Source organism: Carcharhinus amblyrhynchos, chromosome 4 (genome assembly GCF_965287045.1).
Source record: "Carcharhinus amblyrhynchos chromosome 4, sCarAmb.v2.hapA, whole genome shotgun sequence".
NCBI classification, from domain to species: domain Eukaryota; kingdom Metazoa; phylum Chordata; class Chondrichthyes; order Carcharhiniformes; family Carcharhinidae; genus Carcharhinus; species Carcharhinus amblyrhynchos.
In genome coordinates, this window is record NC_137327.1 from 78,129,301 (window position 1) to 78,153,512 (window position 24,212).

General features: G+C 41.4%; 1 protein-coding gene across 1 annotated transcript; it reads right to left on the bottom strand.

Moving 5' to 3' along the window:
• Positions 1 to 11,669: 11,669 nt before the first annotated feature.
• LOC145342135 (gap junction beta-1 protein-like) lies at positions 11,670 to 22,343 on the bottom strand. Its single transcript, XM_080187391.1, has 2 exons — positions 21,711 to 22,343; positions 11,670 to 11,943 (listed from the first exon to the last, which is right to left on the bottom strand). The coding sequence occupies exons 1-2, from the start codon at positions 22,341 to 22,343 to the stop codon at positions 11,905 to 11,907; spliced, it is 672 nt and encodes a 223-aa protein (XP_080043517.1). The 3' UTR covers positions 11,670 to 11,904.
• Between the last annotated feature and the right edge of the window lie 1,869 nt (positions 22,344 to 24,212).

Here is a 24,212-nt window from a genome sequence, read left to right on the forward strand (position 1 = left end):
CGGCCCTATGAGTTCACTTTTGGACAGAGAGCATCAATGCCTTTTCAAATAAATTGCATATAAATAAATTGTTTTTGATAAGCGAGGGGATTAAGGGTTATGGGGAGAGGGCGGGAATGTGGAACTGAGCCACGACAGATCAGCCATGATCTTATTGAATGGCGGGGCAGGCTCGAAGGGCTGGATGGCCTACTCCTGCTCCTATTTCTTATGTTCTTATGTTCTTATAACCGGAATGGTACTTGAAAGGGAAGAATCGCTTGTTTGAATTGCAATCACTTTAATTGATGAGGGAAAGACTGGAAAAACGGTAAGGGCCAGTGTTGCACTTGAAATCACATGACAAGCTTTGAAATTTAAATTTTGAATCTGTTGATTTTTGAACTCAGTCTTTTTGGGGAATAAACTGAGCAGGAAGGCTATCCTAACTGAATCTCCCTCTCCCTGTCTTGCCTGAAATTCTGTGTGTGGCTATCGACCTAGAGTGGTAGAGCCATAGAGATTTACAGCATGGAAACAGGCCCTTCGGCCGAACTTGTCCACACTGCCCTTTTTTTTAAAACCCCTAAGCTAATCCCAATTGTCTGCATTTGGCCCATTTCCCTCTATATCCATCGTACCCATGTAACTATCTAAATGCTTTTTAAAAGACAAAATTGTACCCGCCTCTACTACTGCCTCTGGCAGCAAATCCTTATCTAAGTGTAACTTGTCTGCATTTGGAAACCTGAAAAGCTGAGGTGAGAGGAATTGATCCAGTTTAATATTTCCCTGCACATCAAAGCTCAGTTGCTGAAAATCTGCAGACATCTACTGGGACCAGTGTTCACATGAGGGAGCTCCAGATCAACAGCATTGAAACCCTGTGAACTTTATCCTTTGTTTTATAAAGCCTATTCTCCAAAGCCCATTTCTGCAAAGCCCCTATCTGTTTGTCCTTTTTTCATGGGTGTGCATGTGTATGGGAGTAGACCATTATACTCAGCTGTACTTCCAGGGTAATAAATAAATCTTGTTTTACATTAAATCAATCGTTCTGAGTTTATTGAAAGCAGCCTGGTTAAAGTCTCTTTTATTCTGGGTACCAGTAGTAAAGATAAAATGTTGACCATTTTGGTGAGTAAGTTAAACTTTTAAAATAATGGCATGACCTTTATAGAGAACAACAATCTGAGGTCCCTCTCTGCTTTAAGAAGACAACCATCATTCCGATACTTAAGAAAAGCCAAGCAGCGCGTCTTAATGACTATCGTCCGGTGGCTCTGATATCCATCATTATGAAGTGCTTCTAAAGACTAGTCATGGTACAAATCAATTCCAGCCACCTGGACTACCTGAATCCAGTTCTGATCGATAAGGGAATTAAGAGGTTATTGCAGAAGGTCAGGGGACATGGAGTTGGGGGTAGGGTGTTAGCGTGGATAGAGGATTGGTTGTCAAATAGGAGGCAGAGAGTGGGGGTCAATGGGTGCTATTCGGATTGGCGGTTGGTGACTAGTGGGGTGCCCCAGGGGTCGGTGCTGGGGCCTCAGCTATTTACCATTTATATAGATGATCTGGAGGAGGGAACCGAGTGCAGGGTGTCGAAATTTGCTGATGACACCAAGATTGGGGGAAAGGCAAATTGTGCGGAGGGTGTGGAGAGTCTGCAGAAGGATCTAGATAGGCTGGGCGAATGGGCCAGGAAATGGCAAATGGAATTTAATGTTGGCAAGTGTGAGGTGGTCCACTTTGGTAGGAAGAATGGTAGGAAGGACTATTACTTACGTGGCAAAAAACTGCAGCAGGCGACGGTGCAGAGGGACCTCGGGGTCCTTGTGCATGAGTCGCAAAAACCCAGCTTGCAGGTGCAGCAGGTGGTCAGGAAGGCGAATGGGATGCTGGCCTTCATAGCGAGGGGGATTGAATATAAAAGTAGGGAGGTCTTGCTGCAGCTGTATAGGGCATTGGTGAGGCCGCAGCTGGAGTACTGTGTGCAGTTTTGGGCGCCGCACCTGCGCAAGGATATTTTGGCCCTGGAGGGAGTGCAGAGGAGGTTTACTAGGCTGATACCGGAGTTGAGGGGATTGAGCTATGAGGAGAGGCTGAATAAACTAGGCTTGTACTCGTTAGAGTTTAGAAGAATGAGGGGAGATCTCATTGAGACGTATAAGATGATGAATGGGATGGATAGGATAGAGGTGGAGAGACTCTTCCCGCTCAAAAAAGACAGTAGGACTAGGGGGCACAGCCTCAAGATAAAGGGGAGGCGGTTTAGAACGGAGTTGAGGAGGAACTTCTTCACTCAAAGGGTGGTGAATCTCTGGAATTCTCTGCCCGTTGAAGTGGTGGAGGCTGCCTCGCTAAATATTTTTAAGAAGCGGGTTGATGGGTTCTTGATAAGAGAGGGGATTAAGGGTTATGGGGAGAGGGCGGGAAAGTGGAACTGAGCCACGACAGATCAGCCATGATCTTATTGAATGGCGGGGCAGGCTCGAAGGGCTAGATGGCCTACTCTTGCTCTTATTTCTTATGTTCTTATGTTAGTACAGTTTTCTGAACACTGCAACAAGTCCATAGCAGGCACCATCTCCCCGGCCCTGCACTCCTATTTATTGACTGCAGCTCAGCCTCCAACACCATTATTCCCATGAAACTCATCTCCAAACTCTGTGGCCTGGGTCTCAGCTCCTCCCCCTGCAACTGGATCCTGAACTTCCTAACTCACAAACCACAATCAGTAAGGATAGGCAACATCATCTCCTCCATGGTCATCCTCAATACCGGTGCTCCACAAGGCTGTGTTCTCAGCCCCCTACAATACTCCTTATACATCTATGGCTGTATGGCCAAATTCCCCTCCAGTTCAATTTTCAAGTTTGCTGACAACATAGTGGCTTGGATCTCAAAAAATGACAAGACAGAGTACAGGAATGAGATAGATAATCTGGTGAACTGGTGCAGTGACAATAATCTCTCCCTCGATGTCAATAAAACAAAGGAGATTGTCACCAACTTCAGGAAGTGTAAAGGAGAACATGCCCCTGTCTTCATCAATGGGCGCAAAGTAGAAAGGATCGAGATCTTCAAGGTTTTAGGTGTCCAGACCACGAACAACCTGTCTTGTCACCCCATGGAGACACGATAGATAAGAAAGCCCACCAATGCCTCTACTTTCCCAGCAGATTAAGGAAATTTGGCATGTCAGCTACGACTCTCACCAGCTTTTACAGATGCACTATAGAAAGCATTCTTTCTCGTTGGATCACAGCTTCATATGGCTCCTGCTCTGCCCAAGACTGCAAGAAACTACAAAAGATTGTGAATGTAGCCCAATCCATCACACAAATCAGCCTCCTATCCATTGATTCTGTCTACAGTTCCCACTGCCTCCGCAAAGCAGCCAGCATAATTAAGGACGCCACGCACACCAGACATTCTCTCTTCCACCTTCTTCCATTGGGAAAAAGATACAAAAGTCTGAGGTCACATACCAACCAACTCAAGAACAGCTTCTTCCCTGCTGCCGTCAGACTTTTCAATGGACCTGCCTTGCATTAAGTTGATCTTTCTCTACACCCTGGCTATGACTGTAATGCTACATTCTACACTCTCTCGTTTCCTTCTCTGTGAACTGTACGTTTTGTCTGTATAGCGCAAGAAACAATACTTTTCATTGTATGTTAATACATGTGACAATAATAAATCAAATCAAAGAATTTTAAGAGTCAGAAGGAAAGCTTGTTCCAATGGAGCTTGCTAGTACAACTGTATAACTTAGGGCACAATTTCATACGCCCCCCAGAACAGATTCTGAGGCAGGAGGAGGGTAAAATTGAATGGGCGGGATTCCACCACAACTCACCTACCTAAACCCAGCTGCAATTTCATGCTTAGGCGGGCAGGTAGATGAAACCTACCCATTCATCTAATAAGGCCTTTAATGGTCACTTAATGGTCACTTAAGGGTCGTAAGTCACCCAGTCTCAATCTTTAGACAGGAGGAAGTGGGTGCAGGGAGGGTTAGAAAGTGACATTTGCATTTTACCCCATCTCAGGTGGGAAGACCTGAAGGCTCCCACATATTTGGGGTGCACTCCCCCCCAGGACATTTGAACTCCAGTTCCCCCTTCCAAGCTGGCCTACCCCAGTGCTGTGATTGCTCCCACTCCCCATCCGAACCCCCCAGTCATACACTACCCTCCTGGCCCTGGATTCCCCAGGACTTATCTGTTTAAAGGTCCCAGGACTTGGTCCCAGGCAGAATGCTGTAGTACTGCTCCTGGCCACTGCAGTGCTGTGTTTTACTGGGTTGCAGAGCTCCCCAAGTGTGGACACCAATACCAATCAATGTTCAAGTGAGCATTAAATAATAGTGGGAGTTTGAGAGCCGACACTGCAGGTTAGGCTCCAACTCACAGACGGTGAGTGCCGATCGGTCGCCATTTTAAAATTTACTTTTAAAGCTTATTCACATTGCTGGAAATGATAATATAATTGCTGATGCATTATCAAGAATGTAAATCTTATATAATTATCTGGAAAGCAAAAAAGTCAGAGAAAACCATACAGAATCTGTATAAAGAGTGAATAACTGAGTGAGCGCATGTTTGAATTTTGTTTATATATGGTATATATCCTCCCTGCACACTTTGTAAAGAAAGACATTTGGAAATGGCATTCCATTAATTAAGGGCTGAGGTGTTGAGAAAAATGAATTTTTCTTTTAAAATTTGGAAGGACATTGCTTCGGTTGTTTAACACATGGATTTTCCTGAACATTGATTAACACTTGGATTTTCTTTTACAAAAAGATCATAAGTTTACCTTTGGACTTTTGAAATAATCACCATAGAATCCCACAGTACAGAAAGAGACTCTTCGGCCCATCAAGTCTGCACTGAACACAGTCCCACCCAGTCCCTACCCCCATATATTATACCCACTAATCCCTCTAACCTACAAATCCCTGGACACTAAGGGGCAATTTCTTAGCATGGCCAATCAACCTACCTACACAACCTACCGTGGGTGGCACGGTAGCACAGTGGTTAGCACTGCTGTTTCACAGCTCCAGGGTCCTGGGTTCGATTCCTGGCTTGGGTCACTGTCTGTGTGGAGTTTGCATGTTCTCCTTGTGTCTGTGTGGGTTTCCTCTAGGTGCTCTGGTTTCCTCGCACAGTCCAAAGATGTGCAGGTTAGGTTGATGGCCAAGCTAAGAAATTGCCCCTTAGTGTCTAGGAATGCGTAGGTTAGAGGGATTAGTGGGTGTAATATATGGGGCTAGGTCCTGGGTGGGATTGTGGTAGGTGCAGTCTCGATGGGCCAAAAGGCCTCTTTCTGCACTATGATCTTTGGGCTGTGGGAGGAAACCCATGCAGACACAAGGAGAATATGCAAACTCCACACAGACAGTGACCTGAGCCAGGAATCGAACCCAGGACCCTGGAGCTGTGAAGCAGCAGTGTTAACCACTGTGCTACCATGCCATCCCACCAGAGCAGCATGGTATGTAAATGGGAAAAGCTGTTTGCTTGTTTCAAACTGCAATTTCTTCAATTGATAGGGGAAACACTGAAAAAAGGCAAAGACTAGTGACTTATTATTCAAATTTTAAATTGATTTTGAACTCAGCCTTTTTGGGGATAAACTGGGGAGGCCACCCTAATGGATTCTCATGCCCTGCCTGAAATTCAGTGTGTGGTTGTCAACCTGTAGCCAGAGAACCATTATCTGAGTGAATTTTTTCTGCGTTAAAAGTTGAAATAAGAAGAACTGATCCGGCTGTATATTCTCCTGCATGGAATGTCCTGCTGGGAACAGCACGTCTTTACAAGAGGGAGCTCCAGATCAACAGCACTGAAGCCCTCTGAGCTTTATCCTTTACATAATAAAGCACATCTCAGCAGAGACCCTATCTGTTTGACCTTTGTTTAACTCTGTGTGAGCATGTGTTTTATGTGAATGTTTGAATACTTTCAAAAAGGTTTAGAAAACTTTATTTCCAGACTATAATTGAGTGTGTCCCTGTTCTTGCAAATGGTTTGTAAAAAGTTTTGTTTTATAATAAATCAATCATTCTGAGTTTATTGAAAGACGTCTGGTTAAAGTTTCTTTTATTCTGGCTGCAGTAGTGAAGGTACAAAATTGGCCATTTGGATGAGTAAATTAAACTTTTAAACTAATATTTAGGCTGTGGAGTAGTGGGATGGTCCACATACTCCTCCCATCCTGGTCATAACACATAGGCAAGTTCAGTTCCATGAAATAAATTATTCATCTTCATCATTTATTTCTGAACAAAAGCACTTGCATACAAGTTTAAAATTTTATAAGAATGTCACATGACGTTGTTTAATTCTTATCATCAAGTAAATAAATTGCTTTGTTACAGCTGGACAGATTCACGGAAGTCTGATGTAGTGATACAATGTGTTGTTGTGCTGTGCCATGCACAAAGTGGCAGAAACTGGACTGGCAGCTGCCACAGACTTCCTTCTCACATTCCGCAGTGCTGACTTTCTAATATCATGATAGATCTGATCAATAACAACTGAAGATGGGTTTGTAAAGAAGAAAGACAGAAAGACACATAGTTATACAATACTTTTCATTCCCACCAGATGTTTCAAAGTGCTTTACAGGCATTTAAGTACTTTTCAAGCACAATCACTGTTGCAATGTAACAAATAATTAGTAGACTTACCTCATATTTTACTTTGAGTTCGAGTGACAGAAATATTCTTCATTAGCTACCTGTTTTCTCAGTGTGATTCACTTATTTCTGTTGGGAAGATAAGGATCCCATTGTCTTCAACGACTCTTCTCCCCTTCCCTAATCTCCTAAAGCATAGACTATCTATGGTCAGGAAGGTGAGTGAAGAGTTTGCTTTCATGTTTTCACCAATTCTGTTCTGAATTGGACACTAGAACATATGAGGAAACATAGATTGACTCGCCCTCTAATGCTTCCTTTCTTCCTGTAAAGCAAGGCACAGTCACCATTTATCATCAAGAACAAACCTGCTACCAACATGTACATGGGAAAACATCATCAAAAACGATTCCGTTAAACAGCAAATTTGGGTCTCCAAAAGCAGTTTGACGCTGCACCTCCATCCGTGGCTTCATTATTTTGGAAAGTTTTTTGTAGATTTTATGTTTCTCAGGATGAAGTTATTCATGTTCTGTAACAGAAGACTTTTTATTTCAATAATGTCAGCAGATTATGCACAATCCTGTCGAAGGCAAAGTCAAGCTCCCTCTACTCTGCCCCCACAAAATCCATTGTCAGATAACCATCTCTGACTGCAGAAATCTGGCCTTTCTCCAGTATCAGCCAACCAACAGTTTATTTCAGTGAGACTAATGCTAACTACTACCAAATTGGGTCCATCCTCATAAGGAACTGGGCTGAAACTGCCGAAACAAATTAAAACTCTTTCTGCCATCACAGCAAATAGCTTTATCTCCCCCGCCCCCCACCCCGGGCTGGATTTGAACCCACAGGTGATAGCCCACCACCCGACAGATCACAAACTGCCTCCCCTTGATCAAAAATTCAACGCCCTCACAGCATTAAAACTGTCACAATCATTCACGATTTCATTGCAGCAGTCTCCGAGTTTCAGATCAATTTTATTGACTTAGTTCTAAAAATCGATACAGTAAATCATTTTCCCAGCCAAACAATATTCAAGTAGCATCCGAATGAAACCATTTTAATTGCATTGAATAAAAGTACCACATTTCACTCACACACACACCCAAGTGTATGAGTGTGGTTAGTTTAGTCCGTTAATAATTAGTAAAATCGTCACATAAAAAGGAATTGGTTGCATTCAACATGATATCTGACAAATATATATATTAACATTTTGCATTCTTCTTCACAAAAGTGCAGTCAGAAGGATAAGATCTCAGTTTCAATATTTTTGAAAGCTTGGATACAATTAATTTAAGGCACAAAATGTTCATGAACTAATTACATGTCAATGAATATTCGAGCTCTTCAGTTGCCCATGGCAATGGTTTTCCAATAACATGAATTCCAAAGATGGTGTGACATGTTTTCTTTAACCTTATAACGGCTTAACCTGGAATCAGATCTCGTCCCCTTTAAGAGTCTCCTAACTTTAAGTTTTGGCTGTGTCAATTTTATTGTAAATGTAAATCATCCGAGCTAATGAAAAATGCTCACAATTAAAATGCTAGAACTCATAAATTGTACTTTCTTAACCAACTGTACCAACATTAAGAAGATGTCTTTAAGGCAATCGTGCTCTTTCTGAAATAAGCAAATCTTATGCGTTACTACGAGGGTTCAGTATTTTGCAAGAATTGGAAAGATTACAGGGATGGATAGCACACAGCAGGACCAGTGGAAGGTAAACGTAACTATATCCGATGTCGGCAGGGAAGACAGTCTTAAAACAAATCTTCAGAAGCAGGAATGGGTCATACATCACAGCGAACATAGAGTGAACTACATTAGAGTGAGTTACTTGTCTTTGTTTTGTCGCTAAACGACGCATGGGTTCATTTTTACTCCCGCTGGATTTTTTTTTCTCGCTGCGATCCGTAAAGGTTAACCTCAAATGACCCCATCCCCTTTCCCACGAGATACAAAATAGATGAAGGTGGAACTAAAAGATGAAGTTAAAACGGTAACATTGGGTTGGGAGTGTTGCTAATGAACTGATTGGCCGCTGTGAAATATGAGCCCTGTTCAGAATCCTAGTTAGTGGGGTAAAAGAAGTAGGGTTAGACAAAAACAGAACATACCGTAATTTCTCAGCAGGTCTGACAGCATCTCTCCCTCTTTCCACAGGTGTTGTCAGACCTGGTGATATTTTACAGCATTTTCAGTTTTTGTTTCAGATTTCAGCGTCCGCAGTGTTTTGCTTTTATTATAGCAGGTTTAGACAAGCTAGTGTAAAGGTTCCCTCCAGTGAGACTACAGAGTCACCAGTGAAGACAGTTCACATTTAGAGGCCAGTGATTGCTACCAGGGATATTAGCAGAGAATGGAATTGGTGCGTCTTACTAGAACTGATTCCTTGAAATTCCCGGACATCATTTTAAAGTTGAAATAAATCTGATCAACTAAAAGCAATGGTTGAAATGTTAGATCTACTTTAACACGGAACCGACTATATACACAAATGGCTGAAGATTTGCCTTTACATTGGCGTGTATCTGAGGTATGAGGGGTGTCTGGCTAAATGTTGCTGGTGCGAACGTGTATGCTCCAGATGACATTGTATAAAGGAACATGGAAGTGTGGACAGAAGTAAATCTCCGCGTATGTCCGTATATGTGTTCATTATGAAAGGATTTGTGCACACACGTGTTTGTATTTACATGAAAGCGTGCCCAATTGTATAAGACTGGTGTCAGGAATAATTAGCAGGTTCACTAAATAAGCATATTCTCAATCCTGGAGAGCAGGAAAACACATTCAGCATACAAAATTTATGAATGCAATATTCTCTGGTGGAATTCATTCTCTGGATTGAATATGCAGAGGAAAGGGTCATAACTCTCCCAATCTCAATCTTTCGGCTGGAGGGTTAGAAAGTGACATCTCGGGTGGGAAGACCTGAAAACTGCCACATAGTTGGGGCCTGCAGGTCTTCCCCAGGCCTAGAAAATGCTGTAAAGTGTCCCCCCTTTCCAATAAACTAACCAGATTATTGTCCAGATTTTTTATTTTACATTGTTCACCTCGTCCAGTTTTTCTTTCCCTCCACATAACATTTTCACAATGCCAGCATCTCAGGATCCACAGTGATTTCGAATATTTATGTTGGCATCATTTTTATAACTATAAATATTGTTTTCCTAACCAAATACTTCTCTGACTCTTTGGATGATATATTATCTTACACCTTAACTGCTGTTCTTTCCCTAATATTTATGTTAAAGCTATGAATGCTGCACCCAGTTTATAGGTAGAATTTGCCTTGACGTCTACTCGATGTAGAAAAAGTTACGGGTGAATTGATCCCATCTTTTCATTTGTATACAATAGGTTACTTTTTCCAACTGCAATCCCAAACCAGTGTATTTCTCAAAAAAAAATTTGTATGCAAATATACTTTGGGATTAACAGAATATTTGGCTGCTGTGATAGAAGTTCTTGTGGATTGGAAGAAAACTAGGCAAAATATCCATCAGGAGTGAACAAGGAAGACAAAACGGGACTAGGGTTATTCTGGAAAAAACTAAATGAACAGATCCCAGTCGTGCTTGGTATTAAAGCTGCATACATGCAATGCCATAGACTGGCTGAGGAAAAGGCCTCTGATTTCCATCCCTGGTGAGATCTTCAAACAGAAAGAAAACAGCCAGGAACAGTTAGCCGTTTTCTGGGATCTCCCAGTAGTTGCTGAACAAACTGTGTTCAGTACATTGAAGTAGGTCACCCTGGGATGGGAAAGAATGCCAGGTGGTTAAGAAAAATAAGTGAAACAAGTAATGATGGCAATTGGAAACAAATCCCAATAAAGTGGGCCACACAGTGAGTAAATCCGGGAACATTATGTTTAATTGTAAGGAGGCTTTTGTCTCCATAACATTAATCTCTGCTTTTAAGTATATCGATATTAGTTTTAGTATTGTTATTGTTTACTGGAGGTTAGATGCCAGAACTATCTCTTCACAGGTGTAGCTATTGTGTTTCTCCCAATGAGATTGAAAACACTCTGAACTCGGCTATATTGCAAAGTATTTATGGACAAGAGTGGTGGAAAGCCAAACATTATAATTCATTCATCTTAAAGTTCTGAACATTTAGTTGCCATTCAACTTCAAGCTTTCACACCCATTACATTTGATGGTTTTATTTCTTAAAAGTGTGGTATCTCCCATTCATACTTCCCATTCATTCATTCATTCTTCATTCATTCATTCAGCAGCAGCAAATTCAAGTGGTATTACATGTTCCAATACAGAAGATACATCAATACATTGTGAGTTTTGAATTTGGATATTGATAAAATGCATTGAAATAATACAAACAATCAGCCAACTAACTTACTTATTGGGCATGATTTGAACGTACTTGAAATCATAATTGTTGTATGGTCATTTACTATTGCAGTTTATTTCTTATTCATATTCTCCTATTCAATGACATTAGTAACAGAAATAATCATGAACCCGACGGTTTTTTTTTACAAGTCTTGAACTCCTAACTAATCCTGAAATCTCAACTCAATCAAACTTGGGACAGAACCGAAGCTCATCCTTAAAATTCAGGTCTGCTCCCTTAAAGTAACAATGTCTACTGGAAAAAAAAAGCAAAATTGCATGTGACTCAATCCAGCTGCTGAGGTTTTCATGCAATTTTAACTAAATGTGTCACAATGAAATGAAGTTGAGAGCATGAATGAGAACTTTCCTGTTAGAGGGGAATAAATGCCAGTGGGACGCAGAAGCGAGCATCAGACAGTCCCAAAGATGAAATCATGAATATTGATCTTGGGAATCCTAGATGGCGTGAAATGGGAAGCTTTGACGGCAACTTTCTTTGATATGGAAATCCTTGAACTTCAATCCAATAAACCTGGAGTGTCTGACCACTGAAGCTTTGAGCATCGTGGAAGACCTTGATGGCAATTTTTAAAAAAAAGGATTTCTGACCAGAAGCATCGATTTACATGTTGCATTGGGCATCAGTCTGAGAACCCCATAGTATTTAATGAGGGAAATGATAGATGTCGATCAAAGGAAACTGGAGTGGCTCATGAAAAGAACACTGAGTACCTGTACCCAGGAAAGTTGATATGATATAAAGTTGGCGTCACTGCTGAGTTATCTTCTCCAATTCTGGGGTTGCCAATGGTGCCTCAGGATCAATCCTCGGACGTTGAAGGAGTCTTCAAGCATCTCCATTGGCAGGACACTTCTTTTCTTTAGAGATTAGTGCTGGATGGATGGGTGGGATGACTGGAGATTAGTCTGTAATGCAGGATTAGTTTTAATGTGCGTTGAGTGACCAGCTGTGACATGTATAAAATGCAACAAACGTATTAAATATAGTCCCATAAATGTGACAGATCAAGTCCTCTTGGAACACTTAGTGTGAAGTCCACTGAGGGACTTGATCAGGAGAAATTCCCAAACCCAACATTTTTTTTGGGTATATCAAATAAACTAAGTTAAACATACTCAGGGACAAAGCAAAAAGGGCACCGTCAAAAAGAAGGAAACCACCAAAACAAAAAAAAAGCAGAAAGGAAACTTAAAAGATCAAATCAAAATGTGATTAAGAGGATCGATGATACACCCTGATGGTGCCCTTGGACACTGCATGCTCCCTCTCCAGGGACACCTGACAACAAATATAGCTGCTGTAGACAGTTGGGTTGGACAATCCCCTCAGTCACCCTCTGCCTGGACCTGTTTATAGATCATTTGGTTAGGCCCAGGAGCAGGTTCACCAGGAGGTCGTCCGCCTTCCCTGTCCTCTCCTCCTACTCACTGGGTGTCTGTAAATCAGGAGCGTGGGACTGAAGTGCAAACAGAGCATCAATAAAACATTTTTTAGATAATTGAAATGGACTGCATAGTAACAAGTAACATAGACATGGTCCTAAGATTCCATGAGATCGTAAAAGGGGCAAATTTCTTGGGAGCCCATGAACCGGTACAATTTACATTTTGTGCAGAAACTTAACATCCATAATTACATTTCCACATGAAGGTATTTCACCAATCATGTCTGTTATTCAGTTGCTGAGCCACTAAGAACTTTATAAAACCTGGTCTCCAGATCATCATTGCTAAAAGAAATAGCCCTATAGAAACAGATTTAAACAACAAAGAACCTATTAAAATGACTATCCTAACAACAAATTATATCTTTAGGCGTTTGGCTGATTATGTAGTGAAAGGAGTCCTACTGGTGACGTAGTTGCAGGAGATTCATCTACAGGAGAGTAGGTTTGGCTGGAACTCCCCAAACCAATCTGCTCAGTCAGTAAGTTCTCCACAGATGTCCCAGAAAGAAGCAAACAGAGAGTGCTGAAAAACTCAGTGCATCTATAAACAACTGTGGGTTTTCCCTTCCCTACAGATGCTGTCAGATCTGCTGAGCTTTTCCAGTATTCTCTCTTGGTTGCAGATTCCAGCATCTACAGTATTTTGCTCATCCCAGAAAAAAGGCCAGTGGGAGGTGGAGGGTGGGGGATGGGCCTCTTCTGAGAGGGAAAAACAGAGTATGATCAAAACTGGCAAGGTAACTGCAGGCCCTTTTAACTGGGTAAAAGGGAACCGTGCTTGATCTGATGCTAGCGAATTTTCTTGATTCTATTCATAATACATGTAAATTGAATGATCTTAAAAACAGAAATGCATTATCCCATGGATCAGTTATTTTCTGTCACAATTCATTTAGAACTGATTATTAATATTACTGAGTTATCTTTAGTTGACTCAGCTAGTAAGAATGCTTTAAATTAGTTGGCTAATTGGCCAAAGATGGATTAATGTACAAAAAATTGGGCAAACATGATCTGTTATATTGGCAGACACTGAAACAGATTTCCTGGTTTTCCTGTTTTTTGAGTAAAAAGGAACCGTGCTTGATCTGAAGCTAGCCATTTTCAGCTTGGTTCTTATTTATATGTCTTGTGGGGACCATGAATTGGATTCAATCTGAATCTGGATTTTGGAGCAAGCAAAGAGATGGACTTGGGCTTGCTCTGTCCAGTCTGCACATTAGCCTTGTAATTTTAAGAAACAGGAACTTAAATGCTTTTCAAAAAAAGACAATTATTAGTATTTAATCATGACCAATGTTACAGAATTATGTCCTTGTGGGAGATTTCTAATCTTAGTCTCATTTTAGAAAATAACAGAGAGAGAGTTTACGTTTTATGATCGATTTGGTGATCAGGCTGAGTGTGTGGACATCTGCATGGCAGTTGCAGTATAATGTGGATAAATGTGAGGTTATCCACTTCAGTAACAAAGTAAGGAGGAAGATTATTATTTGAATGGGTGTAACTTACGAGAGGTGGATACTCAGTGAGCTTTGGTGTCATCATGCATCAGTTGCTGAAAGTAAGCGTGCAGGTGCAGCAGGCAGTAAAGAAGGCAAATGTAACGTTGGCCTTCATAGCAAGAGGATTTGGGTAAAGGAATCGGGATGTTTTGCTGCATTTGTACAGAACATTGGCAAGTACCTAGAGTATTATGTGCAGTTTTGAAGTACTTACCTGAGGAAGGATATCCTTGATATAGAGGGAGCGCAACAAAGGTTTACCAGGCTGATTCCGAAATAGGCAGGTCTGTCACATGAGGAGAGACTAAGTCAGTTAGGATTGTATTAATTGGAGTTAGAAGAATGAGAGGGAATCTCAGAGAAACTTATAAAATTCTAACAGTATTGGTCAGGGTAGATACAGAAAAATGTTCCTGGGGGCGGGGCAGGGGGGTGGAGGAGGCTGGGTCCAGAACTAGGTGTCATAGTTTGAAGAGAAGGGATAAACCTTTTAGGGCTGAGATGAAGAGAAAGTTATTCACCCATAGATTGGAGAATCTGTGAAATTCAGTACCACAGAACGTAGTTGAGGCCAAAACATTGTATGATTTCAAGAAGAAATTAGATATAGCTCTTGAGGTTAAAGGAATCAAGAGATATGGGGGTAAGGAGAGATCAGGATGTTGAATTTAATGATTAGCAATGATCAAAATGAATGGCAGAGCAAGCTTGAATGGCCTACTCCTGCCTCTATTTTTGATGTTTCTACGTTAATTATACTTCCAAAGAACATCATACCTTATTTCGAGAACCAGAAGCTATCAAATTTTTTAAAGTTTAAAGTTTATATATTAGTCACAAGTAAGGTTTACATTAACACTGCAATGAAGTTACTGTGAAATTCCCCTAGTCACCACAGTCCGGCACCTGTTTGGGTCAATGCATCTAACCAGCATGTCTTTCAGAATGTGGGAGGAAACCAGAGCACCCAGAGGAAACCCACGCAGACATGGGGAGAACATGCAAACTCTATACAGACAGTGACCCAGCTGGGAATTGAACCCGGGTTCCTGGTCCTGTGAGGCAGCAGTGCTAACCGCTACTGATGTTATTTTAGTGTAATTTATAAACTGTTAAGGTAATTAAAGAAACATTGGTGCTTTGGGTTTTGCTGTCAGTTTAAGTTTTTACAAAAAGTGACTATTTCCACTCCTGATTTGCAAATAGCATTGCTTCATGCATTACTACATCAAAATAAACCTGATTCATATGTTGACCATGAAAAATACTTGAATATTCTTGATTCCACTCATAATACATGTAAATTGAATGACCTTAAAAGGAGAAATGCATTATCCCATGGGGCAGTAACTTTCTGTCACAATTCACTTGAGCTGATTATTAATATTACTGAGTTATCTTTAGTTAACTCAGCCAGTAGGAATGCTTTAAATAAGTTGGCTCGTTGGCCAAAGACGGATTAATATACAAAAAATGGGCAAACATGATCTGTTATATTGGCAGATACTGAAACAGATTTCCTGTTTTTTCTTCCTGGCAAGAAGCATATAGCATAGAGGCAGGAAAAAAGACAATCATGCAACAATGTGAAAGGGGGAATTAATATACCATACTTACCCAATGATTGGAGGCAGAATGGAATAAAGATAGTTATTTCTATGAGTCAGATAAGCCCCAACTCTGACAAAGGGTCATCCTGACTCAAAACATTGGCTTTATTCTCTCCCCATAGATGCTGCCAGATCTACTGAGACTTTACAGTATTTTCTGTTTTTGTTTCAGATTCCAGCACCTGCATTATTTTGCTTTTAAGCCCCACATTCTGATTAGTTACAAATTTCAGATTTTTATAACATTGCAGTGTGTTTACTCTGATAGTGATTGATATGAGTAATTGCCTTTCTAATGTCAGCAACAAACATTTCCAAGTCAGATATAGTAGTCAGATGCAAAGTAAAATCTTCTCATTGCCCCAGCCTTAGAAGGATACCATCCTACTAAGGATACCATCCTACTGTAGGATGTACATTTGTTCCATTTCTCACATCAGTGATTCTGTGGCCTCTGTATTTTTTGCCTCATTAGGAAATCATCTTTTCTGTGGGCCGAATTAGGGTCACGAACAAAGCCCAGTTCATCATGCAAACCAGTCTCCCATCCATTCACATTGTCTACACTTCCCGCTGCCTCGAAAAAGCAGCCAGCATAATCAATGACTGTACGTACCTCAGACATACTCTTTTTCACCTTCTCCCATCGGAAAAAAAGATACAAAAATCTGAGATCATGTACCAACCAACTCAAGAACTCAAGTTTCTTCCCTGCTGCGATCAGACTTTTGAACGGATCTACCTCATATTAAGTCTAAGTTTCTCTATACCCTCGCAATGACTGTAGCATTACATACTGCACTTTCTCCTTTCCTTCTTTATGTATGGTATGGTTTGTCTGTATAGTGCGCAAGAAGCAATACTTTTCACTGTATACCATTACACGTGACAATAATAAATCAAATTAATTATTGAAAAATGGATTGAGATGGCCAAACCCATATCACATGAGATCGAAGGTTACAAAATAGATTCAGACAAAGACTCAACAATCCATTTCATCTCATTTGGTCAGAATACCAGTCTTACTGCTTTCCCCAATGGCATCTACCTGTTTATGAAATATATCCTGTATCTTGACCTCAAGCCATTCATGAAAATTACTTATGACATTTATCTGCCTCTGCATAAATAAAAACTTCCTGATGTTGGTTTTAAACTTGCCTTTTAGAGCCATGAATCTTTTTGCATTATTTTGAAGAAAGCACGTTTTCAAACTTGTATGTACAAATACATGTTTTAAAATTCAGACTGTGAATACATGACTAGAATACTGCACCAAACCATTATTTCAATAGGCAGTCAATTGTAAACTAGGGAAATGACCTGAAATACATTCACAAACATATTTTTTGGGAAAAAGGTGCAATGAAGCAGTAGAAATTCTGATGCAAAATATACTGCTTACTTTCTGTCTTTTTGCTGCATCTAAGTTTAATTCGGGAAACAGACACAACAGTCTGAAATCACACACCAACCGATTTATAAACAGCTTCAGTCAGCTGCCATCAGACTTTTGAATGGGCCTACTTTGCACTAAGTTGATCTTTCTCTACACCCTAGCTATGACTATAACACTACATTCTCCACTCTCTCAATCTGCACATTCTCCTCGAGAATGCATGAGTTTCCTCTGGGTGCTCTGCTTTCCTCCCACAGCCTGAAAGACTTGCTGGTTAGGTGTATTGGCCATGCTAAATTCTCCCTCAGTATACCCGAACAGGCACTGGAGTGAGGCAACTCGGGGATTTTCACAGTAACTTCATGCAGTGCTTCGTAAGACTACTTGTGACACTAATAAATAAACTTAACATTTTCAATAACTGACCCACCTTGCTGACCCTTATTGACTAGTTCCATCTCCCTTGTCTCTCTGTGGTCCTAGCCTTGTTTCACACCTTAATCACTCCTATCTCCACACTTCCAGATCATCTGAAATGCTGTCCTGAGCAGAACTGTGCACGAGCCAACCCTTTTCCGATCCTAGTCTACAAACATTGGGAAGCATGCTAATCGATGGACTTATCTATTTTTATCTGTTCATATACATGGATGAATGATGTCAGTGAAAATACTTGGACCTTTTCTACCTTCATAATTCATCTGGAGGTTAACTTCCTTGCGGGGATATGGTTCTCAAATCTGTTACACCAGTCTGACACTATCCTCAATAGTAAATGGCAGCAAACTGTGCACAGTACTGCAGCAAGTCTGATCCTATCCTCTTTGGACCTGCACTTCCATCAAGGTAGCAGGATAATGATTTTCCCTTAAGATAGGAGTGATGAACTGTAGCATTCCAACCAGCACCATGAATTAGCTGAATCAGCACACACTGTGGGACCAAACCTAAAATGTCCTTAATCTACCTATCTGAGTGATGTTGTCTTTACCTCTCAGGAGCGGCATGGTGGCACAGTGGTTAGCACCGCTGCCTCACAGCACTAGGAATGCAGGTTTAATTCTGATCTTGGGAGACTGTCTGTGTGGTGTCTGCACATCTTCCTTGCACCTTCCTTTGGATGCTCCAGCTTTCGCCAACAGTCTAAAGAAGTGCAAGTCAAGTGGAATGGCCATGCTAAATGCGTGGGGTTACAGGGATAGGGCAAGGGGTTTGGGCTTGGGTAAGATGTTCTTTTGGAGAGTCAGTTCAGACTTGATAAGCCAAATGGCCTCCTTCTTCACTGTAGGGATTCTATGGAGAACCCTCCAGTGGAGTATGTTACTAGGATTCACCGACGGTGATTAATTTCCATAGAGTTTGTATAAACTCTACTGTGTACTTACTTAAACTGACAGACTGTCTGTTCAATAAATATAACCTCAATAGTTAAGCTGTGGCTCCAAGTCTATTGCTACAGATCCAATGCTGAATCATTTAATACCTATCGTATTTGTATGTGTAAGCAACTAACTCTAGTTCAACACTTTCTTCTGTTGATAAAATGAAATTGAACAAGGCCTTCTTAGTCTCATAAGACAGTTCAGAAGCCCAAGCAGTGCTACATAAATATAAAACTATCACATTTATTTATCAATGTAGTCAACCAAAACAATTAGCCCTTTCATTCACAAAATCATTGTGTTCACCCAATTTCCCTGGTTCCAATCATCTTCTGTTGAGAATAAATAAGTAACAAAAACAGGAAATGGAAAGGGTAACGAAGATCACATTTTAGGGTCTATTGTTTGGGGATTGGCAGTTAGCTGAAAAAGTAGTTAGATGAATCTATTAGGGATTTATATTTGATAAAGTGCTCTTGTTTCTTACCATCTTTGTTTAGGGCTTGAATGTACCATGTGCCATATATCCCAAGTGAAACAGGTGGCACCCAGCTCCTAGACTAACCCCTATGTTTTATTGTAGATGTGCAAGGAGTACCTCACTTATACTTCCTCTGTCTTTGTTGGGAAGCGATTGATGGAGGCATGGGCGCATCTGATCTCAATTCTGTATATCAACCCCAGATGCAAATAAAGAGCTCAATGCACAGGAACTTATAGCTGACAAAAAAAAAACCTCTCCCTATCCCAGCAGCCACTTGAGGCTAAACTTTCACCATCCTATTTGGCTTTGAGATGAATTGATGACTATATATGGACTACATTTCCAAGGCCATAATATCATCCATCACCACCTTTGTTGCAGCAAAATCTGCTCTTGAACTCCTCATCCACACATTTGTTACCCTTGAACCTCACTAATTCAATGCTCTCACTACTGGCCTCCCTTCTGCCACCATCCAAATTCCTGCTGCATGTAATCTAATTCGCACAATTCCTTTCCACCTATTATGCTGGGCCTACCATGACTCCTAATCCACCAATGCTTCAATTTTAAAATTCTCATCCTTGTTTTCAAATCCCAACATGACTTTTCAATTCTCTGATTGTGTAAGTTTCTCTAGCCAACAAGAGATATATGCACTCCTCCAATTGCACTCCATCTTCTTGCACATTCATTTTGTTTTATCACTCCACCACTGTTGGGAGCCTTCAACTGCGATGGACTTAATTCCCTCCTTAAACCTCACCTCCTCTCTGTCCTCCATTAAAACCAATCATTTTGACCTTTGACCCATCTCCATTAATAGCCATCTTGTTTTTAGCAGACTGAAGAGATGTTATAGTGTTAAGTAAAATTAAAGCTAAACACACTATCACATGTGGTTCACTAACTGCTGCCCATTGAAACACTCATCATGTCCACTGTCTTCCCATTCATTTTGGCAGCTGTGGGACACTGACGGCAGTTTTAGGACCATTGTCCGCTTTGCAGAGATAGATATTAAATCCAGAAACAGGGCCTGACCTGACTCTGAAGCATGGTAGTTAAAATTTATTTATTAGTCACATATAAGGCTTACATTAACACTGCAATGAAGTTACTGTGAAATTCCCCTAGTCGCCACATTCCAGCACTTGTTCAAGTCAATGCATCTAACTAGCACATCTTTCGGACTGTGGGAGAAAACCAGAGCACCTGGAGGAAACCTACACAGACATGAGGAGAATGTGCAAACTGTACACAAACAGTGACTCAAGTCGGGAATCGAATCCCGGTCCCCGGTGCTGTGAGGCAGCAATGCCACTGTGCTACTGTGCCGCTGGTGTGCAGCTTCCTGGAAGGCTGATCTCATAATGCTGGATGAGAATTTTAATGGAGAAGAGTTTAGACCAGGTTCAAGAATGCTCATGGTCTCTTGGATCTCCTGGGCATTTTTGACCTGGCTTTGAACATTTTTTTTGCAGTTAGACAATCACTTGTCAATGCCCATACTGCCTTCTAGGTGGTCTAAACTTTTAAACATTTAGAATTTCCACTTGATTCTCTCATGTAACATTAACTGGGAGAAACGCGCAAGAAATGGTGCATGTGGCTGCTTGCTCTGTTGCTGCAATGACATCCAAAAATATGCAGGTTAGGTGAATTGGTCACGGTAAATGAATGGGTGGGCCTAGGTAAGGTACTCTTTTGAAGAGTCGCTGTAGACTTGATGGGTCAAATGGCCTTCTTCTGCACTGTAGGGATTCTATGGTTCTATTACACCAGTCTCGGTGGAAAAATGTTGAGTAATGGGACAAAACCTCCATCTTTGCTCATGGCTGGGATTCTCTGGTGTCACTGAAATCGAATGGGGTTTTGGCTGGAATGCCAAATTCTCCATTCTCCCTTGCAGCAGGGCAGCCATGGACGAGATTGGAAAATTCCAAAATTCTGATAGCAATTCAGGGTGCAACTGTTGGAGGAGGAGCACCGCACATATGTGCTCAGGAGCTCTGGCTACGCTAGAGTCAAGGCAATTTAAACAGGGATACCTTGAACTAATTTGGTGAGGTTCTAAGCGAATAGTGAGCTGACTCAGCTGAAACAATACACTGTGATATGCTCAGCAATGTCCACTGCCATCTGCTTTCCTACTTGAATGATGAACAATAAAACTTTAAGGTAATGGGACCCCCTCATACATTACAAACCAAGCAATCCAAGCAATTAATTCTGTTACACTTTAGGTACTTGCAAACCATGGTTTGGTAAGAAGGAATTGCTGAGACAATATACCAGTCTGTGAAGAATTTATAGAATTCAAAAGATTGATGCACAGAGGACTTATCTGAACACTGGCCTTCACAACCAAACATTGACACCTTCTTGCAAGATGCATGCAATAGTGAATGCCCAACAAGGTGGTTGGAATACGAGGATGGAATACGAATTGGTCTCACTGCTTTGTAATAGGAATGACATTGGGGACTCCAGGAGAGGAAAGATGCATTTGAGAATTATTAAGGAGATGTTAATCTACCATAAACAGGATTGGAATCGGGCAGTGGTGGGAAGGGGCTTAAGCCAATAAAGGTGGCTCCTTTAAACACAACGCATGTTTTAAAATTCAAGCGGTTCTACAGACATCTTTATTAGATGCACTTTTCCGAAGAGCGTTCATTTTACTGTTTTTCAGGAACGCAGATTCTTGATTTGACAGCAACTCGTTTATTTCATTCGGTCTGAATTGTGGAAACTTACGCCCGTAAAATGCGCTTTTACTGGATCTGGGTTCTTTTTTCTGACACTGTCTCACACAAGCCTTGATGATCAAGTAGCCCACCTCTGCTATGTTCAGCAGCACACAGACGCCAGACACCGCCAACATGAAGATGGTGAAGATAGTCTTCTCGGTGGGCCTGGACACAAAGCAATCCACTGTGTTGGGGCAAGGGAAGGCGTCGCATTTGACCAGGCGAATCATCCTGAAGCCCGGGTAGATCAAATAGAAGATGTACAAGAAGGCGACTTCGAAGATCACTCTGAAGATGATGCTGATCACGTAGGTCCACCACAGGGAGCCGATGATGTGCACTTTGCGCTTGGTCACTTTCTCAATGTCCATTTCCCCAGCCTCTCCCGTCAGCTGCTTGATTCGCAAGATCTTCTTCTCCACATGGTGCTTGTGAGCAACGTGCATGGCCACCAGGAGGGCCGGGGTGGCCACCAGAATCAGCTGGAGGGCCCACAGCCTGATGTGGGAGATGGGGAAGAATTGATCGTAGCAGACACTGTTGCAACCTGGCTGCTGAGTGTTGCAAGTGAAGCCGGTCTTCTCGTCGCCCCACACACTCTCTGCCGCCACCACCAACACCATGATCCGGAAAATGAACAGAACAGACAGCCAGATCCGTCCGATCCCGGTCGAGTGCTTGTTCACCCCTATCAGAACAGTGTAGAAGACTGGCCAGTTCATCTCCACTCAGTCCTGGGAAGGAAAATAATCAATTAAGATGCCAATTCCTCCGTGTCAGCATCGACCCAACGCCTTTTGTAATTGGTGATCATATGCTCTGTAGCGTTCTACATATTATATTAGCATACAACGGTTCCTTTTATTGCACTAACAAAACAGTATTCAGTTCCGACTCCTTCATCTCCACCTACACTAGATAAAGGAATCTGTGTAGTCACTGAGATACCATGTGCCTATTATCCATTGTTTTAAGTTTAGCCCACGTTATCCCCTTTCTCTCATACATGAATATACTCTGTGAAAGGACCCTGCGGATGCAACAATTTTGCCTTATTATTTTATTCAATCATTTAGATTTTAAATGCATCAGGAATGTTCCTTATTTATGGAAATTTCTATAGAATAGCAAAAAAAGTACTTCCATGCGAGTAAGTCTTCAGCTTTAGTGACGAATGAAATGATTTTTAGTCGTTAAAGAAACTATGTTATAATCTGATTCAATTGCTAAGTACATGGTCAACACATTTCAGATTGGTGTAGTCTTTTGATTTTATAGATTCAAGTAAAAATTGGCTCACGTGATGTACTCCTCAAATTACTCAATTAGTTTATCCCAGTCAGTGAGCAGATCAGGAAAGTTTCAAATAAATTTCCTGATCTATGCTGAGTTGGATGTTCCCGTTGGACATAACAGTCTGCCACATTTAGTCTCAATACGAAAAGATGAAATCAACCAAACTTGCCATTGCTAGACACTTATCAATACTTGCAATATTGTAAATGGGTTCAAGCCACTTTACTGGAGCTTTATCAAACAAAATTTGATATCGAGTCATACAAGAAGATATTAGAACAGATTACTTGAAAAGGCAGGTTTTAAGGAATGCAGGAAAGGCGGAAAATGGGAAAGACTTAAGGAAAGAAGTCAAGACCTAAGGACCCAGGAAGCTGAATAGAGAGCGAGCAGGTAGTCAGAAGTTCATCTCAGAATTAAATAGGGGGCTGAGATGCCTCAATGACCAGGGAGAGGAATGGAGTCAGTGGCTGGGGAACAGTTTGTGGCAGGGAACTAAGACAATGGCTATGGTCTTCCCATTATTTAGTTGGAGACTGGATGTTGGACAAGCAATGTGACAAAATCAGAGACAGTGAAGGTTCTGAGAGCTGTTGATGAGGTCAAGCTAGGCGCTGCCAGTATAAATGTGGAACCTGTTGTGTTTTCAGATGATGTTCTCATGGGGCAGCTTGTAGATGAGAAATGGAAGAAAGCCTTGGATTGATTCCCCAGGAACTTCAGAAGTAACAAAGCAAGTATGGGGAAAAAGGTAATTCTTTGGCTACAAATGAAGAGATAAGACTCAGTGAGGGCTGTACCGTCCAAATGCGTGGAGGAGAAGAGGAACTGGAGGAGAATGGTGTAGTCAACTGTGACAAAGGCTGCAGTTTGATTGAGAAGGATGAGGGGAAGAATCATTGGTGACTTTAAGAAGGTTTTTGGTGAAGTGGCAGGGGTGTAAACCCGATTGGAAGGATTCAAACATAAACTTGTGGGGAAGATGGGCATGGGTTTAAGAGACAGAAATATGTTGAAGGACTTTAGAGAGGAAAGGGAGATTGGAGACTAGACAGTCGTTTGCAGGGTCAGAGGGGTCAAGGATGGGCTTTTGCAGAGGGAGGAAGTTAATGGCAGGCATTTTTGAAGAGACAAACTGAGTAAATGGAAGAGTTAAAAATATAATCTAATGCAAAGGTCAGGAAGGAAAGTTGCATGGTCAGTTGTTTGGTGGGAACAAGGTTGAGGGAGAAGAATAGATCTGTTGGAACTTGGAGAAGGTATAAGGTGAGATAGGAGACAAATAAAATGATATG